Genomic DNA, 18,668 nt, shown 5'->3' with positions numbered 1-18,668 from the left:
AGAGAGACTATTTTTTTTTCTAACCTTCAAAAGGCTTCTATAAGATTTAGATCTACAGGAGGAATCAGGGTCCTGGGGCTGAAGGGGCCTTAGACACCAACTAGTCCATGAAGAAGACACTCTGTACAGCACTTGATATTTTCCTGGAACATTTCACGTTCTTTCTCTCCTGGTCCTCCTGACAATCCTTCGAAGGAGGTGATATCAGATTCTTGTTTATAGATAAGGAAATAGAGTGATTAGTACGATGCAATGGTTAAGACTCCACAGCCAGCCCCTCAGGATTCAAGTTCTGGTTCCATTATTTTTTATTTTATTTTATTTTTAGAGACAGGGTCTCCCTCTGTCACCCAGGATGGAGTGCAGTGGTGCAAACATAGCTCACTGCAGCCTCAAACTCCTGGGCTTAAGTGATCCTCCCACCTCAGCTTCCTGAGTAGCTGGGACAATACTCATAAGCCACCATGCCTGGCTAATTGTTTTAATTTTATTTTTTGTAGAGATAGGGTCTCACTATGTTGCCTAAGCTGGTCTTGAACTCCTGGGCTCAAGTGATCCTCCAGCCTCAGCCTCCCAAAGCACTGGGATTACAGGCAGCTCCACTATTTACTAGCTGTGCGACCTTGAATAGTTACTCAGCCTCTCTGTGCCTCATCTTTCCTATCTGTAAAATGGCGATAATGCTTGGTGCAATGGAAATGCTGCTATTTTTTATGATTATTCCTTAAACCAGGACACAGTAGACCTGTGGATTTCTTCAACACATGTTTATCGAGCCCCTACTATCTGTCAGGCACTATGCAAGTGCTGCAGGTACAATAGTGAGCAAAACCAGACACTACCCCTTCCGTTATGGAGCTTGAAGTCCAGTGGGAGAGCTATGCATGAATCCAATCAATCACACTAACGTAAAATTACATGTGTCATGAAGGAGGCACACATGATGTTACTGCAAGAGGATAGAGCCAGTCTGGGGCCCCGGGGGGAAGTGAAGACCGCAGTGAAATCTGATGAGTGAGTTGGAGTTAGGTAGACTGGGGATGGGGGTGGAGTGGACACAGGGCAGTCTGTGCAGGGGCCATCAAGGACACAGCAGCCTGGTAGAGGGACGACATGGACCTGCTCAAAGCTTGCTGAGGCTGGAGCACAGGGACCAGCACAGACCTGGGTGAGATGAGTCAGTGGGTAGGAAGGGCCTGATCATTCAGGTCCTCATAGGCGGTGTAACAGATTCTGATCTTCAGGAGCAACAAGGAAGGATGCTAAGTGGAGAAGTGACAATAGCCAGATCTGTGATGTGTAGTCCATCCTGCAGTGGAGGGTGGACAGAAGGGTGGCCAGAGGGAATGGAGGCATGACTGTGAGGAGGCCCAGGGGAACAGTGGCCCTGGGGCCTGTGCTCAAGGAATAGGGCTGTGCTGGAAATAAATTATGCCTGTTGTCGGTAGGTTGATTACAGCCCCGGCCAGTGGGTGAGTTGGCCTGGGGAGACAGTCTAGAGCTGTGCTGTGTAATAGAGTAACCACTAGTCAAATGTAACTATTAAGCAATTAAAATGTGCCGGGTCTGAATTTAGATGTGATGTAAGTGTGAAATACACACTGAATGTTGAACTTAGTAAAAGAATGTAAAATGTCCTATTCATAATAAATCCATTGCATGTTGCAATATTTTGAATATATTGAATTAACGTATATTATTAAAATTAATTTTACCAGTTTATTTTTTTTAAAGATATGAATACTTGCAAATTTAAATTCCATATGGAATTGGGATTTGTGGCTCGCACTGCCTCTAGAGTGAGGAGACCTCAGTCCAGGACTCAGCCCTGGGAAATCGTCTTCAAAACAAGGCTTCTGCCAGAGGAGTGCAGGTGGAGAGGGGGGTGGAAGGGCAGAGACGGGGTTGAGGGGGAGGCGGGAGGGAGGTCCTGTGAGGGAGCGCTTGCGAGCTGCAGGGGTCAGAGGCAAGGCCCAGTTGCTCCCAAGTTTGCACAGCGTGGGGCCCAGCTCGCAGGCCCAGGACGTCGTTCTCTGCAGCTTGGTAGACGCCTCCTTTCTCGGCTCTAGCCTGGCTGGGTAAATGTCTACAGCAAGCCCTCAGCTTAGGGGAGGCAGAAGGAGGCAGAGTATTTCATAATAACTCTTCTCCAAGTCTCAAATATTGTTTTTCACAACTCCCTCCTTAGCCGTTTGTGGAAGAAGAGCTCGTCCCACGGGATGGAGAGGGAGTGGGTGGGCGGCAGCTTCCGAGCCGGGGACCCCGGCTGGCTCCTGTGCCGCGTGACGGGGTGGCTGGCTGAGCCCTAGGCCCCCTCCGCCTGCCGCAGGCTGGGCTGGCGCTGCGGACCCAAGTGCAGCTCTTCTCCGCGGGGCACTGGCGCAGGCGGCGTCCCCAGGGAGGCGTGCGCGGGAGCGCCGGGGATGGGGGACGGGCGGGCCTGGAGCGGGGACCTACTTCCACTTCTGTCCCAAGAGGACTCAAAGGAAAACAATTCACTTGATCCTGGACACGTTTTCATCTATAATTGGGATATATGCAAATGAAAAGGCCCACATGGTCTGAAAGGGGCAAATCAAGCTCCCAGCGTGCGGCGCGGGGAACGGGCTCTTCCCTAGGGAGCCCCGGAGGCGCGCGCCCCCCGCTGAGGGCGCCCTGGGAGGAACCGCACCGCGGGCTCGGGAGTAGCGCGTCCGGGCCCTCAGCGGCCGCCGCCCGGGGGCGCCCCAGGCCCGGTCCTTGCCCTCTGCCGCCCGCCCTCTAGGCCGAGCCTCCGCTCCCGAGATGTCGCCGCGCTCGTCGCCGCCAGGCGCGCTGGTCCGCCGGGTCGCCCGGGCGCGGGGCGCGCCGCCCGCCGCAGCCTCCTCTCTTCACCCGGCTTGGCGCTGCGGCCCGCAGCGGCGTCCGGGGTAGAGCGGCCGCTTTGTTCCAGCTGCCCGACGGCGTGGGGCTCTGCAAAGGGGGAAGCTCAGCGCTCGCCATGCCCGCGTGCGGACGCCCAGCGCGCCCAGCCTCGCCGCGCCGGCCGGGCCCCCGGGCCTTCCCGCGCTGAGCGCCCGAGTCCGCCCCCTCCGCGGCCGCTCACCGCCCGCCGCCGCCGCAGTACAAGCCGCCTCCCCGCCCCCGCCCCCCGCGCCGCCGCCGCCGCCGCCGCAGGAGAGGGAGGGAGGCGGAGGGAGGGAGGCGGCGGGCCCAGCCCAGAGCCCGTCCCGGGCGCCGGCGAGCGAGCTCCGGCCGCGGCGGCAGCGCCATCCCGGGCCGCGGGCCGCCCGCCTTGCCCTCCGCGCCCGGAGCTGCCTTCGCCTTCCCGCGACCCCGCCGCAGCCGGCCCTCGGCGCGCCACGAACGCTGTCCCCTCTGCGGAGCAGAGATCCCCTTCTTAGGGGGTGTTGCCTCTGGGATCGCTGAGCGCTAGGGGTCCAGGAGGCGGGGACCGGAGCGCAGTGACCCACCATGGCTCAAGCGGCCAAACAGCTGAAGAAAATCAAAGACATCGAGGCGCAGGCCCTCCAGGAGCAGAAGGAGAAGGAGGAATCCAACAGGAAGCGGAGAAACCGCTCCCGTGACCGAAAGAAGAAGGTAGGAGGGGGCGGCAGTGAAAGCCCAGCGGCCGCGGAGCCTGGAAGTGGCTGCTGGGGGCAGGGGTCGGGCGGCCCGGGACGCGGTGGGGCGCGGCGCCTGGTGCGGCAGAGTTGGCGGCACCCGAGCGGGAAAGGCTCGGTGGGCGCAGAGGAGGGACGGAGGCTTCTGCGCGGCCGGGAAGGGGACAGGGCGGCAGGCTGGAAGGGCAGAGCGGGTGGCCGGGAGGCTGAGGGCGCGCAGAAGCCTCCCGCCCGCCCCCTGCAGAGACCTTTCAGGACCTTGGACAGCACCCGGCAGGCCCGCGCGGCTCTAGGAGCAACTTTCCCGGCCTTGGCTGCTGTCTGCGGGTGGTGCGCTGCCCTGCTTGGGCGCGCCGCCCCCGCTGGCTTTCCAGGAGAGCCGGTATGGGTAAACGCGGCTCCAGGCTCCGGGGTGGGGCGGGGGGAAGCTCTGCCCGGCGCCTCCCTAGGTGACCCACTCTGGCGCGGAGAGCGTCTTTCCTAGGTGTCTCTGAAAGAGAGTCGGGCTCCTGCCCTTCCTTGACCCTTCTCGGGGAGCACCTTTCCTGACCCTCTGGATCTGGTAGCAGAAAAGAAGGCGCCTTCTCCTCTCCCCGGGGTATTTGCAACATCTTATGCTCAGGTCACTCAAGATGAGCCACCCATGCCAGGGAGGGGAAGTTCCTTTGGAAGCCAGGCACGGGTGCTCCAGCCTGGCCCAAAGGCCAGGTCAGAGACCAGCTCTGCCCATGGGCAGGCATCCCGGGTATTTCTGTGTTGGGGTGCCGAGACAAAGTAGGCCCGCAAAGACCCAGACCTCCAGGGGCAACTGTTGCTGTTTTTAGCCCTTTTTGGGTCTGGGGTCCTCTTACTCCTGATCAAAGCACCTTGAGAAACACCTTAGGTCAGAAACACCTTTGATGGTGAAAGGAGGGTGACAGAAGTCAGGGCGCCTTAGAGCCACGGAGGAGGCCAAGAGTACGTGGGTGTAATTCTGGGAATTGGAGATGCTGAACTCTGGCTTCAGGAGAGCCATTTTCACCCGAAGAAGTCGATGTGGGGCCCAGTCTGCAAGGCTCCCCGGCAAGGAGTGGGGCCCTTCAGGCTTCCAGGGAGAGGCTCTGGCCTTGGTTGAGAAGGAAACATGTTTTCTTTCCCTGAAACTGTCTCATTCCAAGAAAGAAGTTTGGAGCCTGCAGCTGACAGCATGCTGAGTGTTGGGGAGTAGGTTGTCTGTGGGCCACACACCCCTTGACAGTTGGTCAGCAGACCAACATCCATCCTCTTCCTAGAGATGTTCTCTGATTTCAAAGGAAGTAACCAACACTCTCTAGGCTTTCCTGTACCCTTCAGAAACTGACGTCCCCACCTCCCTTGAGGGATTGCCATCTTGTGTGTAAATAGTAGTTTCACAAATGCACCACCCCTTTAGAGGATCGAAAAGGGGCCTTTTCCAAACCGATGATGAATCAGAGTTTGGGTTGGTGCCACCGAGAGAGAATCTCCGCGGGTCCCTCTGCTGGGGTCTAAAATACCAGAGCCCGTCTTGTGAGTCAGGCAGGGGAAGTCTGGCTCTACGCTGCGATGCTCACCCACTTTCTTGGCGTGAATGTGAACTTCTTCTCGGGAAGGAGTGCTCTGTGTTTCCATTCCTGCCTCCTGCTTTGGGAGCCAAGGCGCTCCTCTTCGAGCTGCTCACTCAGTGTTCTCATCCACCTAACTCTCCCAGGCTTCCTCCTTGATGCTCCAACCACCATAAATCATTTTTTGAAAATAGTCAAAAAACCCTCTCCCACCCCCTCTCCTGTGATTCTTTTCCATTCTGTGAAAATTCCCTTTAATATAACTCTGAATTCCAAATATGTATAATACACACATATGAAAGCGGTGATTTCAATATTCTTTTTGCTTCTTTGGTCTTAATCTTTACATTCGTAGTAAACCTCATTTCTTTTTTTTCTTTTGGTGATAGATGATAATATTTAATGTATTCCTCCCCCAAATGGTGTTATCTTGTTTTGCTAGCCAGTCGCAGCATACTGCGTCAGTAAGCGTTCAAAAATCTTCCATTCAGATTTTCATTATTTTATGCAGTATCCTGGGTGCTATGATTAATACAATGATAAGAAAATTTTCATTTAAAGTGATAGCAGTGACGCAAACTCTTAGGACTGATTCTTTGGGTGTGGGGGAGATGGTATGGGGTGGGATGTAGGGATGCTTTGTTGGTATTTTGTAAGGGCTGTGAGTTTTCTCAGCCATTGGGATGGTCTTGAGGGTCATCTCAGAGAATAGAGTTAAAATTTATAGCAAAATTGAAAATCACAAGCAGGTGGAAAGCTCTAGAGGGAAAGGTGAAGGAGGCAGTGCAGAAAGCAGCATTTGAAGAAAGCTTACACGGGGCCTGGTGAGGCAGAGGGCCTAGGGCTAACTCAAAGGTTCATATAAGGTGAAGTCTAACTAAGCCATTTTTCATGAAGGAGATAATTTTTCAAGGTGAAATGTATTAAAATCAGGCAGCTGAGGACTTTACAGCTGCTCACACAGACTACAGAGTGTGTGGACCCAGCTTCCGTTTCTTATACCAGCAGGCAGAAGGAATTCCATACATGCAAACAAACATTTTACTCCAGGACATTGGCCTCTTGTGTGGATGGATAGCTGAGCCAAGGGCATTCTGAATTAACTCAAAGGAAAGATGTTTGTCCCATGGGTAACCTACTTACCAGGGACTGACTGAGCAGAACCGCATCCCTCCCGTTTGTAGAAATAACCACGGTTGTAACTTTGGCGATGGTTGCAGTTTTTACAGTTGATGATATTGTGTAGGAAGGTGCTTGCTAAGGGATGCTGTGTGCGGGGCGGGTGGAGGAGGCTGGTGTTGTGACGCACTGACTGACACAGATAGAAGCCACCTCGACACAGGGAACTGAGCTAAACTCTAGAGCTCTAACAATGCCTGCTTCTCGTGGGGCTTCATTCAGTGCTGTGCATGTGCAGAGCCAACCTCGTCAGCCACTTACTGTTGTAGCTGCAGCTTAAAAAAATCCAGCATTTATGATATTGACTGATAAGTCCCACTGCTTTTGAAGGTTGGAATGGAAATAAATTGCAAAGCATGTGTAGAGCAGGCAATTGCATGAAGAATGACAGCTTTTGAGGGCTGGGGGAGCCTGAGGCATAAGAATGTGTGTGCTTTTTATGTTTACCCAGAGCTTGAGGGTAGGAGGAGAAGAGGACAGGGAGATGGGAGGAAAAGTGAAGCAGAGGATAGAAGAGGGCAGAATTCAAGGAAGGAAGAGTGGATAGGGAGAGGAGCGCTGATGCCTTGGCCCTGAGTGACAGGTTCACACTAAGCCGTATACCTTTAACACCGTGAGACCCCAGGGTGGTGTTTACTCTTGTCCCTAGTTATGTTCACCTACTTCATCCTCTGATGGTGAAAGAAAAGACCATGTCCTATTCATAGCTGTGTACCTGACACCTAGCTCAGTACCTGACACAAGCGGCAGGCGGTGGATGTTTGTGGAGTGAATGGTTGAATGAGTGAATTAATATAATATTAATCTGTGCTTGCCCAGATGTTGTCTTGGTTGCAGGCATGTGTTCCGGTGAATAATACACCCTTTGACTGACTGTCTTTTGGGGGCATCTGGAAAAAGTCTGATTTTTTTTCTCTTCTAATCATTTGCAAAGCAATAGAGATTTGTAGGCAGGCAGTGGAACCATCTAATCTTTTGGTGCAGTGAATTCCACCACTGAGCATGTAGTTAGTTCCTTGCAGGGTCTCTGCTACACGAAATGTCAAGTGATTTTAGACATTTGTAACAACAGCAGTGTTTGCACAGGGTCCCAAGGAGCCAGGCACTCACAAGGAGGGATGGAGGAAGAGTGCAGGAAGAAAGAAAAGAAAGCCCAGGCGTGGAGAGTGGCCTCTGCCACTTAGCTGTTCAGACGGCTCTGTCAGTCTTTCCAGTCTATGCAGCAGTAACCGAAGAGCCCGCAGCCTTCCTCTCTCAGCAGGAGGAGGCCCTGCTCCTGGACAGGAGAGGGGTTTTTTGTTGATCCGGTGATTGGAATCACAGGGGAGATTTGGGGTGGGGGGCACCTGCATGAGACTGGAGGGTTGACAAGGAGGCTTAGTGGGTCTGGAGGTGGGGAAAGTGGGATGGAGGGAGGAAAGTTAAGCATTAGCATCATGTTGGCCCATGACTCTCATTTGCAAAGGGTCTCAAATTTCAACTTCTGCTGTTATCTCCAAAAGGTTTTATCAATTCAATCCAAGAGACTGCTGACAGAATTGAAAGAGTACAGTGCTCGTCACACATCTTTAATCTGGGTCCTGTTGCTAAACCATTTCACTAATATGTGTTGTGGCATTAATGGATATTTATATGTAAAGCCTCAATTTGGCTTTTGATTAACATGCTTATGTTGTATTGCATGTGAATTATTAGAGCATTTGTTCTTTGTTGCAAGCCTTTAAAACATATCACAACTTTGGTATCCCTGCTTTGGCATTTCTTCTTATTTTAGTACCTTGGGAGCCTCCATAAATGAAGGTGGGCCTGCCTCTCTGGAGCCCTGGGAGGCGCCGGCAGGGGCTGAAGATGTGGGAATTTTCCCAGCCTGCCTCCTGTCCATTTTTTCAGTCCAGCTCCTCCCTCCCTGCTGCAGAGGTAACAGCGGTGGGGGCTGTTCCCAGGAGCTCTCCTCACTTCCCAGCCATAGGCTAGACCAGGAGAGCAGGGTCTTGAGGGCTGAGAAGATGTTACACTCTGAATTTCGGCTGCTGCTCCACCTCTGTGAGGGGTGGCTCTGAGGAGCAAGTGATGTGCAAACCGTCTAGTGCTGGACTGTCTCAGAGCAGGTACAGCAGCAGCCGAAATTCAGAGCCTGGAGCAAGTCACCTCCCTGGGCAGGGGACACGAGCCAGCCTCCAGTGTCTCCCCGTTTCTTTTGCTCACCCCAGCAAAGGCTGCTGGCTCACCAGTTCTGCTCCTCTCCTCTCAATGTGGCAACACTTAAAAAAAAAAACAACCCATCTGAGGTTTCTTCCCTATTTTCACAATAAAAATGAGCACGTAGTGGCGAGTGTGTCCTATGTACAGGCGCTCTTCATCTGTGTTAGCTTGCCCCTGTGCCTGCTTTGGCAACACCTTTGAATAGGCGATCCTGTCATTGATTCCCTCCTCCTTCAATGTCAAAGCCCATCACTGTCGCCTGCAAGAAACCTTTCATATCATCTGCCCCCGCCTTACCCCCACCCCATTGCTCTCTCTGCACCTTCCATGCATGCACACATGCACATGCAGAAGTTCTTGTTTTATCTCTTCTACTAAATTGTAAGCACTTTGAAGCCAACGCTTGAGTCTTTGTACATAACCATTCACTAGATATCTATTGGGCTTGAATTGGTTGAAAAGCTACATTTAACTAGTACAGGTTTTTTTTTCTTAGTTGTTCTTTTTGATTTTGAGACAGTTGGCCCTAAAGAATTGGTACCAAGTAAATCTATTGTTTCCCCCACCTTGAATTCTTCTGACTGAAATAAAATCTATTGTCACCGTTTTTTTCTTTTTCTTTTTTTTTTTTTTTGAGACGGAGTCTTGCTCTGTCGCCCAGGCTGGAGTATAGTGCTACAATCTCAGTTCACTGCAACCTCCGCCTCCTGGGTTCAAGTGATTCTCCTGCCTCAGCCTCCAGAGTAGCTGGGACTACAGGCGCGCGTCACCATGCCCGGCTAATTTTTGTATTTTTAGTAGAGACGGCATTTCACCATGTTGGCCAGGCTGGTCTCGAACTCCTGACCTCAAGTGATCCACTTGCCTCGGCCTCCCAAAGTGCTGGGATTACACGCGTGAGCCATTGTGCCCCCACTCAGCCAGTGTTTTTTTTTTGAGAAAGGCAGATCAACTTTGCCTGGCTCTCTATCTCCATTTCTGGTTCTTGAGAAGCTCAAAAGTCTGCCTCCTACAGAACACTGGCTTGGAGTCGGCTGCCCGGGTTCCAGTTTGAGCTCTTGCATGTATCAGCTACGTGTGCATGAAGAAGCCTCTGAATTTCCTCCAGCCTCAGTTTGCTCATCTGTAAAATAGGGATGAAGATCAAATGAGATAATAAATGAGAGTGTGCTTTGTAAATTTTAAAACTCCCATATATTTAATGGATTATGGCTAATAAAATAATGATTGCTCATAAAGTTATTCTTTCTAATAAATCCTTTACCAAAGTTCATTCCTGGCCTTCCAGTGGTATTGTGGAGTCTTGAGGTTTGCCGGGGAAGGCCAGCTTGTTATTCTTTCAGTACTGGGAAATGAGAAAAGGATACTCTATATCATATCTTCATTTCATTTTCAGGAAAAAAAATGAATTTTCTATTTGGACAGGATTTTTATTGCAGACCTGCTCAGTAATCTGCATGAGTTCGTCGATAACTTCCAGGTGGGCTTAGATACTTGCAAGCTTTATTGAAGTGCTGTGTGGCACCTGTGCTGTATATCAGAGGGGAACATAAAAGGGCTTCCTAACTTTGCTGAGACTCCTATGGCTGTTAGATCCACAGGTAGTAAATCTGGGTGTGAACTGTCACAGATAATGGAATGTGTGGTGTTGTGGGGAGACCAGATTCTTCTGGCGGAGACTCTCTGGATCTTGGGTGCACAAAGCACAGCACATTCTCCAAGAAAGGAAAACGTGCACTGGAGACACTCAAAATGAAAGCAAAGATGTAATGGCCAGCCAATTAAAAAAAGAAGAGAGAACCATTTTTTCCTTCTCATTTGTTTCCAATGTGACTGGACTCTTCTTCTCAAAGATTTCCCTGTGTTTTTACCAAGGAAATAGTACATGTCCAATTGCTTTTGCATCCATTGGTGAGCATTGACAATGATATTTGCAAAAAAACTTCTTTCTTTATCAGGGGAGGTGCCTGCACTTATGAGGGTCTCTAGTGTTCCTCGTGCATGACATGCATTGTCACACTCTGTCGCCCAATAGATTGGTAACCCCAGAACTGGGGCTCCAACCCAGATGCACCTGACTCCAAAGCTTATTCACAGCCCACGGCACTAGGCTACTTCCCCCAGATATTGGTTGTGCCCTTAGCATATTCAAAGCTATGCTAGGCACTGAGAGAATAGTCAAAGCTGAAGCTATCTTTCCTTCCCTGTCTGGGCACAGTGACTCATGCCTGTAATCCCACCACTTTGGGAGCCGAGATGGGAGGATCGCTTGAGGCTAGGAGTTCAAGACCAACCTGGGCAACATAGTGAGACCCAGTCTCCACAAAAAAATTTAAAAACTGAAGATAGTTTTCCTTCTTTGAAGTGAAGGACTTACAAATTAGTGGGAAAGCTGCTAGAGGTGGAAGTAACCTCAAGCAGAGGATGGAGAGCTTAGGGCAAAGCCTGTGGCCTCCGGTTACAGTGGGAATGTGGGTGTCCGAGGCCCCTCTGAATGTCTTGGATTTGAGGACTCCTTCCGCGGGGCCCTGAGATTAACACAGAGTGCAGATGAAAGAGCAGGTGAAAACGGAGTCCTGGGGTTGCTGCTTTGTTTCTGGCTAGTCTGTCTCGTAACAGGTTAACTTTCCCCTTAACTTCAGTTTGGAGATTCTGTTCACCACATCATCAAGTCAACATCTTCTCTATATAATCACTTCATAATGTGCAGACACTAGTCAATACAGAGGGGTGGCATTGCTGCCATGATCGTCTGTTTTTCCTGTTATCTGGGACTTTAGCGTTTTATGTGGATGCTTCCCAGGCCTGTCCCAGAAGCGCCTGCCAGGAGCCGGACACGGAGATGATACGATGAGGGTGGTGTGAATGGATGAGCCTGGCTGGCTCTTGCTCTGCAGCTCTCTCCTGGCTCTTGCATCCCCATGGTTCTGTCGCCTGCCTCTAAGAAGCTGGGTAGTCTGAGTAGTTTCCAATGTGCGATATCACATTTGCATACAAATGTGCATATGTAAGCGTGCGTATGTGTGTGTACATATGGTCAGATGCCAACAGGGGCCCCTTCTTGATTTGGCGTTTGGGCAGTTAGTTGATGCCTTCCATTGAGCTGGGGAAAGAGGAGGGGGACGGGTTAGGAGGAAGATGGTGAGTCCTTCTTGGCACGTGGCATAGGTGGCTTCCTGGGGCTCTCACCTGATAGAGGGAGAGAGCTCATAGAAAACATCCTCAACAGCAGGGGCAGCTGCCAGGCTTGCAGTGGGAGGAGCTGGCAGTCAGCTCAAGTCTATGCCCTCCAGCTAGGCCCTGGAACACAGAGCTTCTAAGCATTGGCTTTAAGTACAACACACACATGACCAAGCCGACAGGGTGTTAGGACAGCTAAGGATGCTGATGGTCCCACCCAGAAGCCAGCCCCACTGGCTGGAGGTGGGCTCAGGGAGCAGGACCCAGCCATTCTTAAAGACAGGACTTTGGTGCCATCAGCCATATGGTGACATATTTTACATTCACCAAAAACATGCTTAAAATGTTTTTAAGAATATTCTTTTAATTGAAAATAGGAATATGCTTCAGTTGTTGTGTTATGTTCACTTTAAATTGACACAATATGCACTTGTATATATAATATACGTGGAATAGACCAGGAAGACTCAGGGCCAGAGTTGCCAAGTAACATGTCATCAGGCAGAGAAATACACACTATGTGAGCAGTGGTCATCTTTGTCATGTGTGTTTCTGGGTGACTGAATTTTCTTTTTTATCCTGTTCTGTATTTTTAATAATTGTTCAAAATAAGCTGGCTGCAGTGGCTCACGCCTGTAATCCCAGCATTTTGGGAGGCCGAGGCAGGAGAATTGCTTGAGGCCGGGAGCTCAAGACTAGCCTGGGCAACATAGCAAGACCCTGTCTCTACAAAAACTAAGAAAATTTAAGAAAATTAGCCAGGCGTGGTGGCATGCCCGTAGTCCCACCTACTCAGGAGGCTGAGGCAAGAGATTCACTTGAGCCCAGGGGAGTTTGAGACTGCAGTGAGCTATGATGGTGCCACAGCACTCTAGCTTGGGTGACAGACTGAGACTCTGTCTCTAAAAAAAAAAAAAAAAAAAAGGAAAGAAAAGAAGAAAAGAAAAAAATGTTCAAAATAAACAAGTTGTCGAGACACAGAAAGAAAAAGCAGAGGACACCCCTCCTGTCTAAGAGGGTAGCAGGGCTTTCTCTGCCTGTGTGTCTTCTGGAGATGAAATCTGGAATTTATAGCTGACGCCACACCCTCAGTAAGGGATTCCAAGGTGCTGTGCACTAGAGCCAAGTAGGTAACGGAATGTACTGGCTCAAAGTGGAGCTGAAGCGTGGCCCCCAAGAGCCTGGGCAGTTGGGTCTTGGCGCGTGAAGACTTCCATTGTAAACCAACTTGAAAAGGTATGTGTGTTGGGCCTAATACTCCCTTCTGCAGCCAGGGGGATCTTCCAAAAATGCAAATCAGATCCTGATACTCCCTTCTTTTAATCCTTCAGTGGCTTCCTAATTGCCCTTAGAATGAAGTCCAGGCTGATTAACCAGGCTTCCTCCCTTCCACCCCCTGAATCTACTCCCTAGCTGCCTCTCCTGTCTTATCGCTGTCTTTCCTGCATCCTGCACTGGGCTGTACACCGATACTTGGAAATGTGTGCCTTCACTTGCTTTTAGATCTTCCTGTGTGCCGCATCCTTGGCCTCCAACATCAATGTCAAGTCCTCTGTCAGAACGCAGTTGAAACATTGCCTCCAGTGTCCTAGATGAGGTTGGGCTCCCCTGTCCCATACTATTCCAGTATACCCTTGGGCAGGGGGGCCAGAGCATCAGCAGAGCTTTAGCGTGCGTCAGGAGGTCATCTTGGTGAAATCGAAGTGGTAATGAAGAGCTGTGGCCTGTGGAGTGAGATGAAGTCAGATGTTTACTAGCTGGCTTTGAGCAAGTTGCTCAGTAGTGCTCCCTGAGTCTCAGTTTTGTCATTTGTAAAGTGGAGAGAATAATACCCACCCCACAGCCATGCAGGGCTGTTGGGAGGATTGAAGGACTTAATATATGGAAAATATCTGGCATATAAGCACTTGATAAATGGCAGGGCAATGCCTCAGCTCCCACCCATACCCACCTTGGGGCTGCCCATAAAATCCAAGACACGAGCATTAGCAGGCTGTGGACCTAGGGGTGGGTGGCAGAGAGAAACACGTGTCTGCACCTGAGCCCTGAATGGGTAAATAGATGAAGACTTAAAAAATGTGGCCCTTGGAGTTTTCCTCTTTAATCCCGAATGAGACTTAAAAGATGAATGTCCGGTCCCACCTGGCTAAATTCTCACCTTGTGTTTATTAATTTAAATGCAGTGTTAGCCTTTCTGGAGATGGCTGTCAGGTCAAATGCCAAGGTTGGTAGTACTCAGCTAGTATTGCTGCCAGTTTCTTAAATGAGTTAGTAAAGACTTTGGAGAAATGTGAACCTGATCTGAAACTCAGAGTGAAGAATCAGAAACAGCCCAAGTCAGGCAAACTTCAAAGTCTGAAACGTCCGTAGAGTTGCACTGAATTTATGGAGACAGTAGATTCTACTGCAGCGTAGAGATTTGGCCAATTCATCGTAATGCCATTTGCAAGAGCTGCTTTGGTTGCTACCATTGACCACACTCTGGAGAGGAGACTGTTTCCCCACTGATCTCAGGTTACACAGTGCCAGTGGGCAGGGAAGGCCCTTCCACAGCTTGTCTAGCCTGTGAAGCCTTGGGAAGGGACAGGTGTGTGATGGATCCAGCCAGTAAGTCTCCTCTGATTTGGGATAGCACACCATGCAAGGGACCCAGTGCCTGTCCGCCGACATGGAGCAATGTCTGGAAATCGTGGTGTTTTACTAAGTTCTTGAGCTGTTGCACTTAACTATGGTATCTGCTTTAGGCAAAGCAAACCATAGTCAAACCATTTGTCTTTTTTAAAAAAATATTGTCTTCTTGCCAGTCACATGTATCACTTAATTCTTGAACAGTTCTGCATTTGAAGAACACCTGGACTACAGCTGGTGTGGTTGAATGTTAGCACTTTAAACCCAGATGCCAATACTGCCCCACACAGGACTTACAAGACACAGATGGAAAAAATGTACTTTATGGTTTTGTACTGAGCACCATCACCAGATTTCTCAGGAAGAACTTTTAAGGCTAACTCCAATGAGCTCACCATCCTCACTGCTGCTGGAGTCTCCATTGCATCCCTGCCTCCTCTAGTCTTGCCCTTCCAATCCGGTCTTTATCTTGCAGTGAGAGCCCCCTTTTTTTTTCAAACACAAATGTGATAGTTGTCACTTGCCTTCCTAAAACCCTTCAGTTGCTTTCCATTGCCTTGAGGATGAAGTCAGACCCTTCCTCACTGCCGACCACTGTGCCTCACCCCTCCCCAAGCCTCCCGGTGCTCCTAGGATTTGCTGGGCTCCCTTGCCCCACACCTTGCACAGGCCGCTCCCTCTCCGGAACTCAGTCTGATTCCCACTCATCCCTTGTTTGTTTGTTTGTTTATTTTGAGACAAGGTCTCACCCTGTCTCCCAGGCTGGAGTGCGGTGGCATAATCACAGTTTATTGCAGCCTTGAACTCCTGGGCTCAAACGATCCTCCCAACACAGCCTCTGAGTAGCTAGGACTACAGGCACGCACCACCAAACCTGGGTATTTTTTTTATTTCTTGTAGAGACAGAGTCTCACTTTATTGCCCAGGCTGGTCTCCAACTCCTGGGCTCAAGTGATCCTCCTGCCTCAGACTCCCAAAGTTCTGGGATTACAGATGTGAGCCGCTGTGCTCGGCCTCTACTCATCCTTTAAGCTTCACCTCCTCCAGGAAGCTTTCCTGAGTCTGGGTCTGAGATACTATGGAAGAAGTGCCTGTCCTGAGGGACGCTGGATGCAGATGACCAGATCCCTTCCCACTCTGCCACTGTATGTTAGCCGAGGCAGTTTCCCAGGCCCTTTAATGCAGTGGCACCTTTATTATTTGAGACAGATTCTCACTCTGTTGCCCAGGCTGGAGTGCAATGGCGTGTTCTTGGCTCACTGAAACCTCCGCCTCCCAGGTTCAAGTGATTCTCCTGCCTCATCCTCCCAAGTAGCTGGGATTACAGGCACGCACCACCATGCCCGGCTCATGTTTTGTTTTTGTGGAGACAGGGTTTCATCATGTTGCCCAGGCTGGTCTTAAACTCCTGGTCTCAATAAATCTGCTTGCCTCGGCCTCCCAAAGTGCTGGGATTCAGGTGTGAGCCACTGTGCCCAGCCGTAGTGGCACCTTTAGTGAAGTCCTGGAGCAACTCCGTGAGGAAATGGAACCAATGCATTCCCTGGCATCTCCCAGTTCACTGGGCCTGAGAACAGTCTGAGTTGTAGGAGCCTCTGCCTCTCCGGTGCCACTTCCTCTGATTTATGAACATTAACTGTGCTGCTGTGGATGAAGAAACCTGCCCTTAACAACAGAGCTATGCTTAGTTCCAGTCCTCTTGACTGTCCTGTGTCGCTTTGGACACAGAGGCTCTCCTGCTTCTGAGCCTCTGTATTTAGTTTAGAGGACTCTTAAGACCCTTCTGGGGAGCCAGGTGCTGTAGCTCATGCCTGTAATCCCAGCTCTTTGGGTAGCCGAGGTGGGAAGATCCCTTCAGCCCAGGAGTTCAAGACTAGCCTGGGCCACACAGGAAGACCCCATCTCTACAAAAAATTTAAAAATTAGCCAGGTGTGGTGGTGCGTGCCTGTATTCCCAGCTACTTAGGAGGTTGAGGTGGGAGGATCGCTTGAACCCAGGAGGTTGAGGCTGCAGTGAACTGTGATTGTGCCATGAACTTTAGCCTGGGCAACAGAGTGAGACTCTGTCTCAAAACAAACAAACAAAAAACATGAGATCCTTCTGGGTACCTGTTATGCTCTGAATATGTGGGTTTACAAGGCCACAGGGCAGAATGGTTCCAGATGCCAACTGGCTTACATGGGCCTAAGGTAGCTTGAAGGGAAATCTGGATGGGTGGTGGCACCAGACTGCAAGGCATATGAGTGTGAACAGATATGCAAAAGGCCATCCACCTCATCAGTACCCCATTCCACCTGGCATCTCATTGCCCCCATACTGACCCTGTTGTGGGCTGATATGGGGAGGAATCCATGCTGATGAAGTGCCCGGGGCCACACACGCTGTGGGATTGTGGGCTGTGCTCTTTGTTAACAGAGCTGGCCCTTTGGATATGTGTTTTTGAAGACTCTGTCTCTCGCTAAGCCTGTGTAGTCAGGCACCCCGGTGACTCTATAAACCTCTGGCTGAGGCCAGGGAGGAGGTGCCCCTTTCTGTTGGCCAAAAGAGTGACTTCGAGGAGGGCGGAGAGCACCTGCCTCAGGTGAACAGGGAATGCAGGAGGCAGAATGGTGTCTGTTTTCAATGTAAGGTGACTGGCTCTGTCACACAGCGCCAAGTTGCTTTCAAGGTCATGGGCACAGCCATCCTCCTCTGTGGAGCTTGGAGGAGCGTGGAGGCCCTGACTCCAGAGGGAGAGGGGGCTAAGCAGCCCTGTCTGCCTGTTTTCCTGGAAAGCAACTCAGGCAATCCCACAGCCCAGAGCACTGGTGATGTTCTGTGGGGTGCACGAAACCAGGGTCAGACAGGCCTGGCTTTTTGGAGGCTCGGCTTGTAGTGGTGAATTTGATATTTTTGGTAAGTTCCAGTTTCTTCCGTTTCTGAGTTTCCAAGGACTCGGGATTCTCAGGAGAGATCAGTCTCCTGGTTCACTCTGGCTGAAGTTCCTTTTCAATTTCAGCCCCTCCCAGTGCCCATCCCCAACACCCTGGGATGCATTCCTCACTGGTTGTCATGGAAGCTCCAGGTGCTGAGCATCTTTTGCATTTTTCTCTAGCAGCTGCTCAGCTGGGGCTGGGGAGAGGAGAGAGAGGGAACTCCCCCAGGAAGGTGATGGTCAGGTTTGGGCTGCTGTTGAGCTGGAACCCTCTACTGTGGCTGCATGTACGGGGCGATGAACCCTGGAAACTCAGGCTTCCAGGAGCCCCAGGGCGTGGGGCCTCCACCGTGTGGACGGTGACCCGTGGTGTTGCATGGAGCTCAGTGGCTCACCAGGCGCTTCCTGGGGCATTATGTCGTTGATCTTCCCAGCAACCCTGTGGAGAAGCAGGTATCATGTTTCACATTTCACATGGGAGAAAACTAAGGATCAGGAAGATTAAGTGCATTTCACACTACTGCTCAGTGGCAGAGATGGGGGGAAGCCTTGAACAGTCCCTCTCCAAAGTCCCGATTTATAACAAGCAGGTGGTGACAGATGTAGGGTTTGTGGTTTGAAATTCATGTCATTTTCTCGTTTATCGACTGCCCACCCAGCTACTAGCAGGAAAAGAGCCAGGCCCCGTGGCCTGTGGCTGATCTTCTCTCCATGAAAGGAGACAGGGAAGGCAAGGACCATCTATGATGGTTGTGCTCCCCACTCAAGCCCACTCAGCCCTCACAAGCCAGGCAGGTGCATGGGAACGGTGTTTTACAGGTGAGGACCTTGGGAGGCTCAGGAAGGTGAAGTCCCTTGCTCACGTCACATGTCTAATGAGAGCCAGAGCTGGGGTTTGTCCCAGCCACTTGATTTTAACATCCTTGCCTTACTGCTTCCAGGGCGATTGTGAGGATTAAATAAAATGAAATAAGTACCTAAGAGGAGAAAAGTGAGAGGCAGAAGGCTAAACAGAAAGAACGTTTTGAAAGCATGTAACACAGAGCCTAGAGCTTGATGGGAATGTTCTATACTAGTTCCCTTGACAGTAAGATAAAATAGCATCCCCACCTTGTATTAGCATCCAAACCCCCTGAGTACAGAAGGCATATGTATTCCTGAAACAGAACCGATCCCATAGATACAGATACGGACAAAGACACACGACATAGACGTAGATCTGTACATACCACCACACCAAGGGATGGGCAGCGCCTTAGAATGGGAACATTAGGAACTAAAGCTGCTGGTCTTGACTCTGCCTCTTGGAACTGGCTGGGTGACCTTGGGGAAATAACTGTGCATCCCTGGGCTTCTGTTTTCTCACATGGAGAACAAAGAGCTTCTAGTCTGGACTAGAC

The 18,668-nt window shown here is 50.7% G+C and overlaps 1 protein-coding gene across 5 annotated transcripts in view; it reads left to right on the top strand.

The window, feature by feature from the left end:
• Positions 1-3,187: 3,187 nt before the first annotated feature.
• The window catches only part of ANK1 (ankyrin 1), a 242,300-nt gene continuing 226,819 nt past the window's right edge, over positions 3,188-18,668 (top strand). For all 5 annotated transcript variants that reach the window (XM_030817176.1, XM_030817178.1, XM_030817177.1 and 2 more), the window contains exon 1: positions 3,188-3,579. In XM_030817176.1, coding sequence (XP_030673036.1) covers positions 3,454-3,579 — 126 coding nt within the window. In that variant the 5' untranslated portion in view covers positions 3,188-3,453. The remainder of the gene's footprint in view (positions 3,580-18,668) is intronic.

This window comes from Nomascus leucogenys, chromosome 8 (genome assembly GCF_006542625.1).
Source record: "Nomascus leucogenys isolate Asia chromosome 8, Asia_NLE_v1, whole genome shotgun sequence".
Lineage (NCBI taxonomy): Eukaryota > Metazoa > Chordata > Mammalia > Primates > Hylobatidae > Nomascus > Nomascus leucogenys.
The sequence above is the reverse complement of the archived record's forward strand: the minus strand, read 5'-3'. Positions and strand labels throughout refer to the sequence as shown.